Source organism: Dermacentor andersoni, chromosome 6, assembly GCF_023375885.2.
Source record: "Dermacentor andersoni chromosome 6, qqDerAnde1_hic_scaffold, whole genome shotgun sequence".
In the NCBI taxonomy this organism is placed as follows: domain Eukaryota; kingdom Metazoa; phylum Arthropoda; class Arachnida; order Ixodida; family Ixodidae; genus Dermacentor; species Dermacentor andersoni.
In genome coordinates this window covers 67,870,485-67,890,181 of record NC_092819.1, presented here as the reverse complement: position 1 = coordinate 67,890,181, position 19,697 = coordinate 67,870,485, and the positions used below count along the sequence as shown (strand labels likewise).

Sequence of the window (19,697 nt, the reverse complement as noted above, 5' to 3'; positions counted from 1 at the left end):
CAATCTAAGGGGCAGTGTGATTAAAACAGGAGACGTCTATAGCAGCTTGACCTTAACTATTAAGTGCTTTAAGCACTTTATTAATGAACAGTGTCAGTTTTAGATAAAAGTACATGCTGCATTGTCAATAAACAGAGAGGTCCAAAGCTAGGAAGTGTCAGAGGGACTGTTAACGAGCCTCTAATGAGCAATCATTGAATGTTTTAGAAGGAGGACACATTAAGCTAGCAAATTCAGAACACCCTAACCGGAAATCTCCAGAACTTTCTGCAGGATAAGCAAAAAAAAAGTGCTTAGAGTGCCTTTGGGTTAAGTGTCAAGGTGACTACTTGTCAGGAGCTCAGAAAAAAAACACATAACAGCTAGCACCGTAATAAACAGCTTCATGATCCATCAGTGCAACAATAGACAAAGACGAAAAAAAAGAGATGATTGCAGGCACTGTCTATCAACTGAAGCTTTAATGCAAGCTCGTGGCTAATATATACAAATTGTACCAGAGCAGGAAAAACTAAAACTAAAACCAAAATCCTGTACAACAGTACCACACACATCTCGTGATTAAACCTGATTTAAAAAGTGTAGTTAATTCTGTGTTAGAGTGATGGAGGGCTGACTTACTCATTCGTGTGCATGCTTAAGGATGTGAAGAGCCTCAGCTTATTTGTGCTTAATCGAACATTCAGTGTTCTGTAGCATAGTCCTGCCCTCAACCGTTTTCTGAATAGACCAACACATGTTACCACGTTTCTTTTTCGAAGGAAAAACAACATCCACATTGTACCTTATGTGAATCTTCACGTTACGGTGCGAAACTGAATGCAGGTACAGAATAGCTACATACTAGTTGCACCTATTCAGTGATTGGGTGAGTTCCTCGGGACTCTTTCTTCCAGCGACTTGCCTATTTTGTAGCAAATGCAGTGAGGCAGGTTGCTAACTAGTTGCTAAGCAGGTTGCTTGCCCCCTTCACCTGCAGGCAGAGCCACTCAGCCGAGGGGAGCTGTGCAGTCGACTTGGGCTGGAGCAGCGGAAGGGTCCATTGCTCTTACAGCTCCTTCATCCTCTACACCCACCAGCAACGTCAGAGGTATGTGTGCGTGTAGAAATGTTGCTTGCTTCTCTTGACAACTAGAATGACAAGGACCATCCACTGGCTTACATATATTCATTGTAACAGATTAACAGGACAAGTAAAAGGCAAGGACAAAGAAAGTGACAGGAATGAGCGCTGTAACAATGAGTTACCAACTATCCCAAACCAGTACTTTGCTTAATTACATATATTCGTCATCATTATTGGCCTATATTTTAATGTTGGCTGCAAGACGAAGTTGCAGCGAACATTAATGATGTTGCACCTATCATTCTTTGTTCTGTCACTCATTGAATGATCCGGAACTTCCTGCTCAGCTTCTTTGTTAGCCTTCAAGTTTCTGCCCCATATGTTTATATAATTATTTATATCCCATTTTGTGGCACCTCATTCGCATGACAATAGGATGACCACCTTCACAACGTTTGCATGCTTTGCTGCGTAACACATGTGTACTGCGGCGAAGCTGACTTTAAATACCGCGTGACGAAGCTGGCTCAAGAAAACCGGCTGCTGATGTGCAACAATTTTTCTTGCTAAAAAATTGGGTGCGCATTAAATTTGTACTTTGTTTAGGAGCTTTAATGTCATTTCTATGTTAGTTTGCTACTGCTGGCACATAAAAATAGCCTGCGCATATGATTTGGGGATGTGTTTGAATCGGGCAAGTACTGCCAAATGAATAAGTGGTGTGTTTGGACGTTTTTTCTGTGTGTTGTTTAATTCGACCTGCCAGACAATTTGATCATTTGCATCGGTTCCATCAGGTCGAACGTATATGAAGAAAATTGTTGATTTTACTGTCTTCATTATATTGTGGCCTAACTGTATTGAAATAAGTACAGTTGCTGGCAGGTTTCTTTTACATAGAAGGGTCGGTAAAATGTTCTAAGTTATTGGGCACGCAGAAAAAAACTAATTTCGATAAAAAAATTCAATTTTGTTGAACTTAAGAGTCAATTACCACAGGTACAGTCTCCTGCTGTACAAAGCAAAGCCTGTGACACTTTCGTGTCCGCTCCGCCACCACAGTTGACAGTGTTACCCACTGTGGGACAACAAATGCAGGCAAAGGAAAGCGAACGCTTCGTCTGTCTCTCGCTTCAACATGTCCCTGAAACTCGAGACCACACGACCTCCAGCACTAAATGCTCAGCAAGACATGGAACAGATTACCTCCAAAATAGGGTAGCCGGGCTGCATACTTGCTGAGCAGTGCTGACAGCCATGCGCAGCCAGGACCGGTACCGGACTTGACCCCCTCGTGGGAAGGTGGCACGCATCACGCCACCATCTTTCTCCACTCTCCCTCGCGCTCACAGCATACGGCTTTATGCAGAACGTGACAGTGAGACACGTGACAGTGAGTGAGTGAGCATATCTTGCGGATGTGCTGCTCCTCTTTAGCAGTGGCTCTCTGTAGTGCAGCGCTTGATTCGAGAGCTGCATTTGCATTAACCGCTTGTAATTCAGTCTTTCTACTATATGCACCCACGGCAATTGTCATTTGTTTCTTTCCTATTTCTTCGCAGCGGTAGTGAAGTTTTGTTATATTGGAAATCATGTATTAACACACTTTGTTATATTGAGGTTCAAAATACACGGTTTTCTGTTAAAATGTTAAATGCTTCATTATGTCGAGCTTAACTGTAATTGATGGGTCTTCGTGTTCCAAAGTTCCTCAAGGTGAGCAATAAGAAACACTGTATGGCAGGCAGGCAATGAACTTTATTGAGGTCCTGAGGAGCGACTCCAAAACTCCCTTATGAGGGAGGAGCCGCTGCGGGTCTCTCCCACATCGGGAGGGGCAGGCCGTGCCTAACCGCCATGCCGCGGGCCCTCTGAACGGCCCGTAGCTGAGCGGCAAGGTTGGAGTTCTTGAGCGCCTCCTCCCATTCTTCTTCCCTGGTGAGATCATGGTCCCATAACGAGTGGCACACTCTATGGAAGTGCTCCAAATTAATCTTGGCTACCTGGGATGTGAATCTTCTAGTAAGTACCAAGCATTTTGTATTGCATTCGACAATATGTGTTGCAGTTGGCTAACATTGTATCACTGCCGACTACGAAAGCTGCCCCTCACACAGGTGGTGTTGTTACAGAAATGCAGGCACCCCTGCCTGGGTTTATGAACGCTGCAGCGTCGTTCTGGTCTTGCAGAGTCCCGAAGCAAGCGATTCCAAAGTCAGGCCGCCTGAACCAGTGACGCAGAACAAGGCCGCTGATACCATTCCAGCAAAGGATGCACCTCCAGAGTTTGCACTGTGAGGGTTTTCTTTTTATGGACTTATCAGCATCTTGGTGATGGACTTTGGATCATTAAATCAAATGCTCCTGTCAGTTTTCTACGCAATGAGCACAGCTGTCTGTTTTGGTAACCCTTTCAGGTCCAATTTTTGTCTTAGGTGTCAAAAATGTATATGTTGCACTTCTTAATGGTAAAATAAAGAAAATGCTTAGAAAAATATTTTAGTGTAGTTTTCATAACATATCAAAGTCTTCTACTGTGAATTCTGCATATTAGTAGGCATTAGTAGGCAGCTGTGACATCTCAGGTTGCTAAGTTCACTGCCCTAAGTGTGTGAATTTTGATCGCAAGTCATCTGGTAGCTGTTTGCATGCCCCAAAGTCATGTAGCTGGCCTTAGATGGTAGATTCCATAGGTGTGAGAGAGAGGCCCAATCGCAGTGTGCCGCAATGTTTGGACATTTACAAAATTTCAGGAAAAACCAGCGGTGTTTGTAACTTTGTATGCTTACGTGACCAGAGCTGCTGGAACAGTAATTTCTCACATTAACTTATGCTTTGGCTTTTCTTACGGTTAGCTAAGCAGTCGATCTTGGATATACAGTAAACCCTCGTTATAACAAAGCCGCTTTGCACAAATTATAGCTTTATTCAAAATTTCACGCAGTCCCAACTCAAATGCATGCACCTTAAACCAGACTACTTGAATTGTACCGATAAGCTGCTCTGCTTAGAGTGAACTGTCAAGAGGTGTGTGTGCGCACTCGAGGTGGCGCTCGGCGCCTTTTGAGCCGAGTGAAGCCTTCTGCACCAGATAAGCGAACGACCCTCTCTGTCGCCAGCTACGCCATCGTGGTGCCTGCACATTCTTTTCCTCCAGGTTGCGCCGAACTTGTATGCACTCACGGCAGCGCTCAGCACCTTTGGTGCCCAATCCCCTTGATTAAACTAGAGGTAGCGGCGTTCCTCCTCTCCTGGGCTCTCCTCGCCACACACGAATTGCCCCAGCACTCGCCCTCTCAGTTTGTTCTTTTTGATTGTGGTGATCTTGTTCCACAGCATGCCGATCATCACGATTGCCAGATCTGCAGTTGTGGCTGTGCACTGTGATGAAGATCAATAGTCATGGTGCCGGTGCAAGTAAAAAAAAAAACAACAAGATAATGAGGGTGTGGCTGCAGCGTGCGGAAGCACGCGTGCTTGTTTCCGCAGAAATGGCGCGAGTGCAACCTCATGATTCTGCTCCACCAACAGGGAGACGCGGATAAGCCCCAGACCTCCTCACCTGCCATTGCTTGCTGGTTTGGGTGGCAAGATAGAAGAATGTTGCTACTTTTAGTTGTATTCAGGGAGCTTATTCGAACCGAGTGAGTGACCCTCTTCGTTGGTGCACCCTTTTCCTCCAAGCTGCACCTGACAGCGCCATAGCGCCGCAGCCACTGTGCTGTCTGATTGTAGTGGTGTCCGAATCATAGTGTCTGAAGTAGTGCGCGACGGAATAGACAAATGTTGCTCCATGCCACCTTCCGCTTGCCCAGCATACCCAAAGTCACCCGAACCTAGACCCTACTGGCTCCTTCCTGAAGCTTCTGCAAAGGAGGCAATCATGACCAAGAAATTCAATCCCAATCTGAGTTGATTGCGATTGAAAATTCACAGCATGACACCCGGTTTAGACGTTCGTGGAGTTGTGCTATTTCAGTTCTATTTATTTAGCTTTTATGGAGTAGTCACATTTATTGAATCACCACATATGTGGAATTTTTCCTCCATCTCTGTCATTTCATTATAATGAGCATTTACTGTATAAAGCCCAGGTATGTAAAGTTATTTGTCTACATCAAACAGCCGTAACACCCCCTTACAAAACTCACACTAAAGTATAGTGTTGCACTGTGTGCATATCAAACTAAATAAATAAATATGCTTCTATCAAATCAAATAAGTAATACATAAACTCCCATTAATGCCATATTCAATAAATATAATGATGTGCCATGCCCCTGCAAGTGTTCCTCTCCTGTCAGAGCCTCAATCACTTCATGCACCATCAGACAGACAGACCGACAGACAAAGAACTTTATTTACAAGGTCCTGAGAAGCTTTGCCCTAGGGCAGAGCTGCAGGCCGCTCCCGCGTGGCGACTGGTAGGCTGAGCCTAACCGCCGCGTCGTGGGCTCTCTGGATGGCCCCCTGCTGTGAAAGTTCCGAGCTCTCTCTGGATGGCAGAGCTCCATTCTTCTTCCATGATGTGATTGGGTCCCTGTAACGAGGGGCATCGCCAGAGCATGTGTTACTTGCATGTGAGCATGTCTACTTGCCCCACAGTCGGGGCAAGTAGGGCTAAAAGCTTCTGGAGTGATCGTATGGAAAAGGGCCAGGTTTGGATAGCACTTAGTCTGAAGCATGCGTAAGGTGGATGCCAGAGGTCTATCCAATTTGCTGTGTGGGGGAGGATAAGTCCTCCTACCCAGGTGATAATGCATAGTGATTTCGCTGAAAGTGGTGAGAGTGTCCCGAAACTCTAGAACCCCAGGATCTGAGCTCGACCCTGCTGCTACGTGGTGGGTTAGTGCGTGCGGTTGGGAGTGGGCGATGTCATTGAGATTGAGAAAGGAGTCAGGCTGGGGGTCGGAGGTGCGCCGGAAACCATGTGATGGTGTGCGGAGAGATTATCTTGTTCTTGAGAATCTTGTGAGCCTCCTCAGCGATGGAACCTGAAGCGAAAGCTCTGACCGCCGGCTTAAATCAGTGAAGATTTGTGATCTGCCGTTATCAAGGAGTGCTATAGCAACTGCAACCTGCTCCGCTCTGGTTGGTGTTGAGCACTTCAGGGAAGCCGCATTCACTATCTGTCCATTGTGATCAACGAGGGCAATGGCGAAGTTAGACGACTGTCCATATTGGGCTGCGTCAACAGAACATGCCAAGTAGGAATCGTCTTTGGTACGCTTGAGGAGGGCGAGGGCTCTTGCCCTGCGTCTGCCTACATTGTGTTGAGGATGAACATTACGGGGAAACGGTGTGATTCCTATGTTGTTTCTTTGATCTTCTGAGATTTTATATTTCCACTCTTCCATGAGGATAGGGTTGATCCCAAGAATTGTCAGGATCTTCTTTCCAGTCGGGGTACAGGATAGAAGGGCCAGTTGGGCTGACTCCTGAGCCTCGATTATCTCGTCCAATGTGTTCTGCACTCCTAGTTGCATAAGGAGGTCCGTGCTCACCTGTAACGGAATGCCTAGCACTTTTTTGATACTTTTTCTGATGAGTGCGTTTAACCGTTTCTTCTCAGAGTTATACCAGTTGTGCATGGCTGCCACATAAACTATATGACTCATGAGGAAGGCGTGGAATAACTTGAGAAGGTTGTCTTCCTGAAGGCCTCCACCTATTCAAGACTCTGTTGATGAGTCTGATCATGTTCTCAGTCTTGGCTGTGAGCTTGTTGAGCATCGTATTGTACAGCCGCTTTTAGTGTATAGTTTGATGTCTATTTCGGACAATGGTTTCCAGCCTCTAGGTTTGGGGACCTCACCTGACTGGCCTGTAGAGGAGGAGCTCAGACTTGCTCGGGGAGCATCTAAGCTCCGTATTTTCCAGGTACATCTTTGTTTTATCTACAGCCTCTTGTAAGCCTAATTCAACATCTTCACTTCCTCCGGTGCACCAGATTGTGATGTCATCAGCATAGAGCGTATGATTGATCTCTTCTATGTTGGAGAGCCTTTGCGATAGTTTCTTCATTGCGATGTTAAAAAGCAGTTTGGGCCCCAGAGGCACGCTCCTTGTGGCGTGCCTCTGGGGTCCAAACTGAAATTCTCTGACTTGAGGTCACCGATTTTGAGTGTGGCCTTGCGATCCCGTAGGAATGGAGTTCAGAATGTGGGCATGGGATACATTGTCTAAGGCCTTCTCCAGGTCTAAACCTAGGATGCCTCTTATATCTCTTGTGGTGTCAATGATTTGACACTTGATGAGCTTCCTCACGTCTTGCGTTGACAGGGCCGGATGAAAGCCGATCAAGTTGTACGGAAACAGTCCTTGTTTCTCGATGTGCTTGGAAATGCGATTGTGTATGACATGTTCTGCCACCTTCCCCACGCAGGACGTGAGTGAAATGGGTCTGAGGTTTAAGAGACTCGGGGGTCTTCCAGGCTTTGGAATTAGGATGACTGAGGCCATTTTCCAGGACTCCGGGACAACCCCTCGTTCCCATATTCCATTGATCTCCTCTGTCAACCATTCTGTGGAGCCGTCGTCCAGGTTTCTGAGGGCCCGATTGGGGAGGCCATCAGGACCAGGGGTCGACCTGTCATTTAGATTCTGGAGGGCTTCCCTTACTTCGCATGACTTGAAGGGGTTATCTAGCTCGGGTTAAGATGAGCCTTTGTAAGGCGGATAGTCTTCATCACTCAAGTTGCCCAGTGGCAGATACTTGCGCCTTCAGAAATATTCATATTCAGTGCTGACGAAATAGCACTGTTCTGGCAGATGCTGCCAAATAAACACATTGATTCTGAAGGGCAGTACATTCCACGAAGTGAAGATGAGCAAGGTGTTTGTCGCAGCAAGCGGCCTTTCATTATTTTGTTGGCAAGAGAAGATTGCCACTTCTAGAACACGAAAGGCCTCCTATACGCCTTCCACAAGAAAGTGTGGATGACACTCGATCTTTTCACTAAGTTGTTCCAGGCAAGGGATGCCAAACAAGAGATGTTTGCACTGCCAAGTTTGTCTTATTGTAGGCCAGAGGTTTCTGCAAACAGCATTTCAGGATTGCACGAAAGGTAAAAAAAAAAATCCGACCTTAACCCCCACTTGAGCGATTCTTTTGTTACAGTTTGGATTTAACAAAACTACTGCATGCCACATCCACACTTAGGTGGTAGTTGTCGCAGTAAGACCGTCATGGCAGCAGCTCACAAGACTCATTGCTGTCTGATTAGCTTATCCGTGCTGAATGTGTTGCTGTCACCGATGATGCTGTCATCGTAACGCCATCGTCGTCATACTTAGCTGTCATCGAATGGCATTGCATGCCGTTGTCATGCCATCGTCGTCATACAATCATCAGCATGCACTTGTCATACCGTCGTGGTCATTCCGCCATGATCATTCTAACTTCATCCCAATCTTGTCATTGCATACCATTGTCGTCATGCTGTTGTTGTCACATTGTCATTTTGCCATCATCATCAGTTCAGAAACGTCACGCCATAGTCGTCGTATAGCCTTCGCCATCCCTTCATTGCCATTCTATCATAATCGAGATGTTGTCGTTCAATCACAATTATGCCTCTGTTATCACGCCATTGTTATCAGACAGTCGATGTCATGCATATGTTGTCATACTGTCGTTGTTGTGCTGCTGTGGCCGTTCCGTTGCCATCATTCTAGCTTCGTTATTTGGCTGTCATCATACTGACATTGTCACGCAGTTGTCATTATACTGTTATTAACAATTGTTATTATTTCAGAAATTTCAGAGTTGTCGTGTCATTGTTGTCATTCCATCGCCATCATACTGCCTTTATTGCTCCATCAGCATCATTCCTTCATCATTCTATCATTGTCATTGCGTAATCGTCTTGTCATCGTCGTGTCATGCCATCATGCTCATGGGTGACCTTGGTAAGCAAGTGCCAGAGCAAAGTCAGCCGATAGCGAAGACAGTGTATGTCGCATGTAGCCTGAGCAGCAGAAGTCTCAGAAACACCACTATTGCTTTCAAATAAACAGGACTTCAGCCAATGTGTTGTTGCACTGCTTCAATGCTAATCGCTTTACCGTCGACAGTCATCGTGACATGGATTCGGCCATAATTTTTTAGTCTTGTATTTGCTCACAATTTCTGTATTCATTGTGTAACAGTCACTACATTTGTGATCAATTCTTACTTTATATACTCCATTATTTTCTCTGCCTGGCCAGTCATGTGCACACAGTACCAATTGTCTAGTCACTCCAACTACATTGTTCCTCGACTCAAGCACACTGATGCCAAATGCTTGACATTGCGTGCGTGCATGTGTGTGTGTGTTCTTATTTGCTAATCTTTTCATCTCATTTTCGTATCTTCATTAGACAGTTCAAATATTGGGGAAAAGCCAGGTGGTGAAAGTTGCTGACATTTCCAATATTATCAAATGAATCAATCACTCAATCAGGTCTCCATGTGTTGTGCCCCAAACGCTGCTTTCTTTAATGCGAACTTGCTAGCACTCCTAGCTGTCTGTTCTTCTGAACTGGTGATAAACCACGATAGCTGAGTAATGTGCCCGCCTGCACATGCTACTGCCTTCACTCTTCTGCTAGAGATGGCACTTCCCGTGGAGGCAGCCGGCTTCCTCCTCTCTCGGGTCCCAAGGTGCTCCCCAGTCTAGAACCACAAGGTGAGCCCCTTGTTGCATGAGAATATTGGTTAACTTTATTTTATTTGTTTGTTTGCTTGTTACTACCCACACTGCCATTACTGGCATTACAGTGGAGGTAAGTACCCTTACTGTAATGCCAGTTGGGGTAGGTTTATTTAACAGAAGTTGACTGTATAATACACTGATGACTGTTAATTCGGCTCCGGTGAATTCGATTTTTATTTTAATTTGATCGCGGCTGGCATCCTTGCATTTCTATGGGCCGAAACTTTTGTTATTTTGATTCTGAAATTTGCCTTCACCGGAGCATTCGAACTTGACCAATCAGCCCGCACACGTGCACTTGACCCCTATTGGGACCCTGACAGCAGCCCTTTTAATGGCAGGGTCTGTCTTGGCAGAGCTTAGGGAGCAGTGAATGTGTCGAATGCATATCGTCTCTTGCCGAAAATGCCTATTTTCAGCCAGCCTTAGCAAGATTTTCAAGCAATAAACGTAGCTCACAATGTCTGATTATGGTAGTTACCTGATTTTAGTGCGTGCATTCCTTTTGTTTAAAGAAAATTGGGCCGAAGATTGCCAGCAGCATGCAGTCGGACAGGAAACCAAAACCGCCTTCGCAACGGTTATATGCTTTAGCGCATAACTTAGATGTATTGCACGCAGATCACCGTGTGGCAAAGCTGACTTTACGAAACCGGCTGCCATTGTGCAACAGTTTTTCCAGCTAAAAATTGGGTGTGCATTAGGTGTCTACTCTGTTTAGGAGCTTTAATGTCATTTATGCTTTATTTTTCTACTTTGAACACATAGAAAGTGGACACGTGTTTGATTCGGGGTTGTGTTAGAATAGGACACATACTGCCAAATGAATCAGCGGGGTGTTCTGGCGCCTTTTCTGCGTGTTGTTTAGTTTGACCTGCCGGATAATTAAATCAGTTTCTAAGGTCTCGACACAGTCGAATTAACGTAAGTCAACTGTATAGCCTGTTATTTGCCCTTCTTTTGCCCTCTGTCCTGTCTTGCAGTGACGAGGCTGATATCACAGTTACACCAGAAAAAGTGCTACGAAATTTGATTGCTGGAGTTTGATTAACAGGGGCTTTTCTGTCTTGTGCGCTTCTGTTTTTCCTGCAACAGTGCCTCATCCTGAAGCAGAGTCACATTCGCTGCAGAGGTAAGCTACCTTGCCCTTAGTATAACATAATAGAACCAGGAAAAACTCTAAACCTTGGTATCATTGACACCTGGTGCACTTGCTTTGGTGTGCTGATTGAGCTATTTCCATAATTGCTAGAACTGGGAAAAGAAAAGAAAGAAAAGTCTTCTTTACAGGGTCTGTATGCGTCCGTGAAATCCTTGAAACCCTTGAATCTGAATAAAGATTCAAGGGTCCTTAAAAATCCTTGTATATAAATGCGATCCTTGAATGCCTAAATACTCGAGATTGAGGCAACTTCTGAAATTTAAAAGTAGCGAACTGCATCGGTGCTGTGCTGAGGACACTATCTATCGTGAAACCATTCTATAAATATGTTTTTTTTTATAGACTCTTACTGAGCAATTGCAGTCTGGGTTGTCTACAGCCACTGACAACAGGCCTGTTTAAATTGTACTGCCAGCATGGTGCTAGACGAAGCCAGATCAAGTGACAATGTCTCCGAAGGAATTGTCCTTTTATTTCAGAATAGCTATGTTTAAATGTTTCATATTGTCTTCACAGAAACACTCTGTAGGTGTGTATGAATAAAGTGTGCTTTAAGCTCCTTAAATTTTGGCTTTTGGAAACCTTTAAATCCTTGAATTTTCCTTGAATTTATATAGTAAGATGTTTTACACGAACGCTAACTTTAGCTGTGACAGGGCTCTTTTGGTTCTCTAATTTAGTTAGCACTATACGCCTACTATGTGAACATGGGCAGCTTGCACATAGCATTCTACCTTGGGGCAAATTTACACACAGTTGAGCATAGTACAAGAAACAGTAAGTGGTCATAGCAGAGTAAGTTATTGAGTGATAACAGACTACTGTTTCTGTAGAACTACTTACCTTTTTTCATTCGGCGGCTTGATGTTGACTAAGGGGGAAAACTTTTTTTACCCGCCGGTAGGTTTAGCCACAGGTAAAACACATTGTGTAAACAATCAAAGTTGTTCCTGTAATGACTGTTCTCACTTATTATCTAAAATAGGTGATTGAATACAAAATGATCACTCTTGCTGCTCATTATTTATGGCAGTGCCAAAATCGGTGGACGCTATATTGACACATAACTACTCACTGTGGACACATACCGCATTTACTCGCGTAGCGAATGCACTTTTATTCCCGAAATATATGCGCAAAGTTGGGGGATGCATTCATTATGCATGGTAAAATTTTAAGTGATGTCTTTTATTTTCCGCGCCAACCTCTAAAAAAGTCAGTTTCGCCCGAGATGCGAACCATTGATTGCGATAGCAAATGTGTAGACAGCTACACGAAGTAAGGATAGTAGTTTTATCCGTCGTACAGGCATACTAACATTGGCTTCAATGCTAACTCATCGGCGAGAATGCAGCACGCGCAAAGGTATGAGCCGCCATCAACTCAGCCCCCGATGCTGATTGCTTTGAAGATAGGGCGCACCGCAGCCGCAAAATGCGCAGTTGCTGGCTGCCGGAGTAAAACGCCGTGCACCCTTTCACTCCCTCCCCTCCCCCCGGCGTCATGCGCACGACGAAGGGCAGTGTGTTTCCTTCCTGCTTTCCACTGTTGCACGCCGGCGGCCCTCGGGCGCGGTTGTGCAATACGCAGTTGCTGCCAAAGTACAACACCGCCGCCCCCCCTTTTACGCGGCGACAGACAGCGCGTGAGATTGAGCCGGGATCGTCGGCTTCCCTCACGTGCTTTCACTCACACCTACACCAAGCGGCGCTCGGCGACGACGGCAAAAAGGCGCCTGGAGTGTCCACGTAATTACCATTGCAATAAAAGTAAGAGACATGGTATAATTTGGCGTCTGACAAGGCGTCGGACACAATAGTACCCGCCGAACGCCATATCAGACGCCGAATGGTACTGTGTGTCGCCTACTTCACAGCAGCAAGTTCAGGGTGCTATCATTATGTGAGAAAAATAATAAAACACACTTCTTGATTGGAAAAGTGGGGGCTGCGTTCATTACGCGAGTGCGTTTTTTATGTGAGTAAATACGGTAACTACGCATTGAAGTTTTAGTCTTATCTTTCCTACCATCCACCTCTTTGGCTAATATGAGGCTCTGCATGTAACCTAAATTTCTATTTGAATTTTTTTGATATTGCAGTTAAATTGTACCGTACTCTGACAACAGTGAGCGGCAACAAAATTGATTGCACCCCTAAAAATGGCTCTCTTGGAGTAACAAAAGCCCATCTCGTATGCCACGCTTTCATGTACTGCAGGCATCGGGAGCGGTTGGCGAGAGCTGGAAATATGGCATGGCTACCATGCATTGTTTCATTTTTGCATGTGTGTCTCGGCAGTCTGCTGCTGCTTTTTATCATGCAAGTGAATGAATTTCAAGCACAGTTCAAATGTGCAACAAAAAGCCAGTTTTTTTTCCGTGTGTGTACCCATATTGGACCCTCTACTCTCAGTTAAAATAATCAACTGAGAATAGCAAGGTGGTCATGGTCATGGCCCCTCTAACAAAGCTATGGCAAGTGTTAGGCTAACCCATATCCTACCCATTTTTCTCATGGTGGTTCAACAACTGCAGTGCGAAATATTTCCTGTAGCATTCTTAGCATGAAACTTTTTTTTTTTTTTACTACCTTAGAAGAGTTAACTGCTGGGCTAGTTGGTGATCTTGCATACTAAAAAGATTTAGCACAAAATTTTTTTAGTGTTTAGTACCTTCTTAAACTTTTTCTGAATATAGTGAAATTAAATTTTTTTCTCATTAGCATTGTTTAAATAAAGCAGAGCTAAATGAAACTGACATCCTCCTGAAGGTGTCAATTTGCTGTCCTCTTGTTTCAGTGTAAGCCTCCATCTTAGCTCAATAAACCGTCATGATTAGCTATCACCCCCCTGTATATTGGATATTTTACCCAAGTGCTCAAGGCAAGGTAAAGTTGGCATTGGTTAACACGTTGTGGATGTTAACGACAATGGTTACCACAAGCAAGCTCCTCCATGTTTTTACCTTTCATTCGACTGCACTGCCACTGACAGAGCTGTGGCGCTTGCATGTGCAGTACGGCCTCCCGGAAGACTGACCACAGTGGCTCGGAGGAGAGCGTCGAGGAGGAGCTCTCTCGCATGGATGACAGCAGCCTGTCCACCACGGTGAGGAGAAAGTTCCAAATCAGCATTGCGGGGGCCCACGTACACGGAAGGGCAGACGATGCGGCTATTTCACAAGTGGTGGATGGCTGAGGAGTGGCTAGTGGCCAGAGCTAGGGGTTGGACGCCCGGCTCGGCTGTGGGAGATGCGTGGTTCGATTCCCTCCGCCAGACATCCGCCGGTTTGTAAGAGGGGTACGAGGGGCCCCCGGCCAGGCACACGGCTTTCCATCGGTGTGTTGCTTGGGAGAGGTTCGCACAGACCACTGTGCTTGCTGTGCAAAGAACCAAGACAAAACAAAAGACGAAACAACTCAAACGGATTGCTGCTGATTTCGTTCTGGCAACTTCTCATAAGGTGGGTGTCCTTCCCAAGTGTGGAGCTCTCCCATTCACCAAGCAACAGGATGGAAGCATGTTTATACCACTTTTACCAGTACCTACACAGCAGCAGCAGTAGTCTGCCCCCCACAGCTGCGACAAGTGGTTGACTATTTCAGCATTATTGGTAGGACTAGGGGCACCCAGAGACCTTTCAAATCTCTATAGGGCCCCCTTTTGAAATGAGAAGCCCTTATCAAAAATCAGAGCGCTGGGCTGGGTGACACCTCTACCCATTAGAAAAAAACTGCTGGGTTCCCAACAGCACTGGGATTCAACCTGAGTGCCTCCTTCATATGAGGCACACGCTGTACTACTGGAAGCACTTGTGAAGACTGGAGTCAAAATACAGCTGCATTGCATGAAAGAAGCAGAATACAGGATCTGTGTGTATGTTCGAATGATAGTTTTATGTGCTTTTTTAGCCATAAGACACCTATTGAGCACACAGCATAATGCACTGCAGTCGTGGCTGGGCCAAGCCAGGCTTGTGTGGCAATCTGAAACTGAAACTCAGTTTGGCAGAAAAAGAAAAGTGGCATATTTTCAATCCTGGTGAGTCGGGATCGACAGGTAAACCAACTGGGATACATAGTGCAAGAAAGACACAGGGACAAGCAGGAAGACGGGACGAGTGCTATTTCTTTTCTGTTTTTTTTTGTTGTTGTTGTTGTTGTTCCTGCTTGTCCCTGTGTCTTTCTTGTGCTCTGTATCCCAGTTTGTATGTATCCCACCAACACACCCAAACTTCTTCCCTGCTAAAGGAAAACCAACACTGAAACACAGATTGGTCGATTACAATCTAATTACAATCAGTGCATACATGCCATAAAGCTCTGGCTGATGCCAGCAAGCCGTCGGTGCCAAGAACAACCAATCCAGCCTTCAGCAGAGGCATTGCTAAGGAGCTAGTGCCCCTGCAACAGGCAGAGTAAGCCAGAGTGTGAATGATGTTTGAGAATGCGGACACAGAAAGCAATTAATCATTCGACGCATTAGTTTGGAATAGGTTCCCAAAGACAGAGTTTGTATTGCTGAGAACAGGGGAGACAGCAGCAGTATAGGAGCATTGGCTGTGCTTGAGTTCAGTGAGGGTACATGTGGTAGCAAGAGAGTGCTCAATGATCTGGCGCTGGGATTATGGAGCTCAGATGAGAAAGCATGTTCAGCAAGCAGCTAAGGGAACTGTTTCACGAGCACTGACAATGGCACTTAACTCCGAAGCTTAAAAAACAGAAAAGAAGACAACTTGCAGCAATTGCTGCCGAGCAATGTCCTGTTGAAGAAGAGGATTTAAGATGAAAAATTATCCAGTAGCGGCCTTTGATCATTCACTGTTCGCCATAAAATAAAGTAGCATGTTCTGTAACCGTTGAATTGATTTTTCTCAGGTTGCACTTTTTGGCCAAGCAACACCTTTCGGAGAATGATCGTTTTCAAATGGCTTTGCCAAAAGTTGCTTGTGATGTGCTTCCTGCAGTAAAGTTTTTATGGGAAACAAAATAAGGTACTTTTTAGGTTTCTAAATTTTGCTATCACAATGAAAATATCAGATACATTATTTGACATTTGACTAAAGAATAAACTTGGTTTTCAAGTGATGGGTTTTTTGCTGAAGTGGCATAGAAAAAGGAAATCGCTACTCTTATACTGCAGTATAGGCCACAGAGGCGTATTCAAACAAAATGAACATATCTATTATTTTTGAAATTAGTTTTCTTAAGCTGACAGTGTACACTAAACAATGGAGCTCAATATGATAACTACAACTACTATTCTGTTTGCTCCAGGGGGATGAATTTATTATTTGTTCTAATGACAAGAAGGTAAATCATCCTATGAAATTTCATAAAAATCGGGTAAACGGTTCAAAGGTGGCCTTTGAGCCTACCATCCCCCCTTAGACTGCTTCTCCGTGCCGCATACACATATTCTTGCTAGCATGCTTGGAAAATAGGCATGACAAAAAAAAAAACAGTAAAAATAAATCCTCTCATCGCTGCACTCGTGCCATGAAAACAGTCTTGAACACCCCAAGTTTGATATAGACAATGTCCAGTTCTTTATGAAGGAGTTACTTTACATCGGTGAATTTTGCATGGTTGATATAGAGAATAATTTGTTGGCAAGTTCGAGTTCAACTGTGCTTCGTGGCGCTTTCCTGCAATTGCATAAGGAGCCACATGTTTATTTGCAGGCTGATGATCGCACATTCGATCTGACAGTTTCCCGGGCAAGCGACGTGGAGGGCTGTGACTACGCTGAGCCAGCCCACTGACGGCGCTGGTTGGGACTGCTGCTTGCTTGCCAGAGAGCAGTGTTTGGTCCTCATGGGTTGCACCCAAGTTTCATGCTTTCTCTCATGTGCACCACAAGAACTATTTAGTAGGAATGTATGTGCTCTGTGTTGCGTAAAAAAGTTGCAAGATTTCACACTTGGCTGCAGTGGTCTTACATCGCTAGGACTTTCGTCAACTGACCAATTGCCTTTGCAGCAACCTGTTTGTATCTGCACTATTTCAAAAAGTTGCTTGTGGTTGAAGCTGGTGCTGATTAAATAGTTTCAACTTATTGCTTGAGGAGTGTCCTGTTGCACTACCGTCAGTCATGCCGCAAGCTTGGGTGACCCTGTATATGGTCATGTCATCTACTTAACACTTGAGCAAAGTGTCACTTGCTTTGCGCATCACACATAAAATTTCTGCCATTGGCGGTGGTGCTTGTTACGCCTATGCTGTAACCTGTATATATTTCATGGTGGCTGTGTCAATTTGTGCTGTGCGGCAGTTATACATGATACCTATGGATGAATACAGGACTAGAAGGAATCCAGAACAACTCCTCTGTGCTTCCTAATTGGCACATTGTAGTGCTGGTAGACTGACTCCAGTTTTGTGCACTTTTAAATGCGTAGGCATATCTATGCCTACCAAATGAGGAAACCCATCCCTCCGTCACACAAGATGAATCGCTATAAAGAAATGAATGTATAAGACAAATTCGAAAGGAAACACCTTGACGGTGGTGAGTTTCGAATCCACAACCCCACGCTCAGAAGTCAAGGGTCTTACTCATTGGGCTAAACGCCCACACTTGCAGAAGGTGAACACAGCTGAACCATATGAACGTGTTGTACCAGTGGTACAAAACAGATGTCAAAGGAGAACAGTTTTTATGAAGGCTTTGTTGAAAGATTTGGCGATAATGGAATAGAAGCCATCTATAGGACCACATGTAGAGCCGACTTGGAGCATTGTAGACATCAAGCAAATTTCAATTTTGCGAAAATTTGATGCCAGACATGCCACATCCTCTATGTGTTTCGGTGGTCACAGGATGTGCCTTCTGTTGGGGCATTCCTTCACCGACCGAAATGCCTCCGACCTCTGAGGGCTCATGCGCTTGACGTTGCGATACACACACAGATGAGCAGTCAATAAATTGATAAGGGTGATAAGAAGTGATGAGGGGTTATATGGGTCTCATCACGGTTGAAAATGGTTCGACGTGGATGGATAAGGTGCTAAAGAGCAATAAAGGCTTATAAAGGTTGGAGCAATTCCTATAAGGATAATAAGCAACGATAAGGAGTGATAAGGGTCGGATCAAGTCCGATAGGGTTGATAAAGGCTGGTAAGAGTTGATAAGGGTCAGATCATGTCCAATAAGGCTGCTAGGACAGATAAAGGTTGATATTGAACAGATAGATTGAAGTAAAGTTGATACTGATCAATGAAGGTTGATAAGGCTTAGACCGAGTCCGGTAAGGTTGATCAAAACCAATTAAAGTTCATAGGGGTCGGATCTAGTCCAATAAGGTTGATAACGACCGATAAGGGTTGATAAAGGTTTATGCTGGTCGGCTCAAATTTCATAACAATGATAATGACACCAGGCTGCATGGAGATGAGCAAGTGGCACAATGCTTACGCATGCTTAGACAACTCCGAGTATGAATATTTTTTGGCACAGATGACAAAATCTTTTTATCTCACAGCTCGCATTTCAGTGTACATACGAAGTTCGGTCTGTTCGGTGAGCAACTGCAGGCTCGCAGTTGTGTGTTTATATTGGGCTGAGCCACAGCCCATGTACAAACGTGCAAGCCTGCGATCATTGGTGTATTCGAAGGAGGGGGAGGGTTGAGCCTCCCTCTCTTTCCCCTTTCCCACGGGACAGAAAGTTTCAATGAGGTGGGCTCCTAAAGAGGAACATGGATGAAAGGGAAAGCTTGAATGTGAAAGCAAGGCAAGGCTAGCAGTGGTCCGGTATGAGGGGGGGTGTTGTGGTTATCCCCTCTCCCATGCAGAGTACACTGGGGGGATCAGCACTAAAAATTCTGCATACAGATAAAGATGGGACGAGCATGTGCATAAAACTTGGAGACATTGCTGCTTCCCACAAGGCCTTCATGTCGTTGAAGAGCTCATTTCTGGTATTCGACTGAGTCATCGACCACGCTGTACAGAAGAAAAGCATTCCGAAAACATTGCCACTTGCTTGTATAGAAAACGCATAAGTACCCCCCCCCCCCCCACACACACACACTTTTGTTTCTTTTTTTTCTTTCCCTTGTCTCTGCCTTTCATTATGTTAATAAACTTGAGAAAGGCTTGTGGTGCTCGTGGTTAGGCTAGTTTGTACATGCTGGTAAGAATGGAAACAGGCAGAAAAAAACAGGACAAGATAGAAAGACCTACCGAATGCTGATTTGTGCATGGCAAATTATATCAAGGATGGTGGTCCTGAATCAGGGAAGCTGAGAAACCACCACAACAAACAGCTGGGAGGACAGGTAGGTGAATGGCCTCAAAGTGCACGCAGAAAGAGAAATATAGGAATGTTAGGGGCCGCGGCACCGTTCAACAACCTGGTGAATGTTGAAGAGTACGATAGAGACTAACTGGAAAGAATTTTAGAAAGGGGAGTGGTGGGATATGAGGAGTCGGGGGGGACGCTCATAAAAGGTGCCAAGAAAGAAGTTGGCAGATAATTATGGACATAGGGAGAGCATCTTGTCGCTGTCTGATTGCTCAACACCTGACGGCCGGGGCCAGTCGCTTAGCTGTGGTTCACCATCCTTGTTGTAACATGTGCTGCCTGTTGTGGAGGGGCCATCCTAACCAAACATCTCGGCAATTTTCAGAATAGACAGGTGTCGAGAAACTTGACACTTTCAAATCTCTCAGAGCTACTGGCACTTAATTTTACTATTTTGCTTCGGACTGTCTGCCTCATCAATTCCTGGGTATGATCAAATAACAACATGCATCGCGTGATGGCT

The 19,697-nt window shown here is 45.0% G+C and overlaps 1 protein-coding gene across 1 annotated transcript in view; it reads left to right on the top strand.

The window, feature by feature from the left end:
* Nucleotides 1-16,987, top strand: part of LOC126522352 (centrosomal protein 43-like) — a 44,068-nt gene extending 27,081 nt beyond the window's left edge. The window contains exons 3-8 of the mRNA XM_050171086.3: nt 980-1,090; nt 3,257-3,360; nt 9,662-9,738; nt 10,861-10,897; nt 13,945-14,035; nt 16,611-16,987. Coding sequence (XP_050027043.1) covers nt 980-1,090; nt 3,257-3,360; nt 9,662-9,738; nt 10,861-10,897; nt 13,945-14,035; nt 16,611-16,691 — 501 coding nt within the window. The 3' untranslated portion in view covers nt 16,692-16,987. The remainder of the gene's footprint in view (nt 1-979; nt 1,091-3,256; nt 3,361-9,661; nt 9,739-10,860; nt 10,898-13,944; nt 14,036-16,610) is intronic.
* Nucleotides 16,988-19,697: the final 2,710 nt, after the last annotated feature.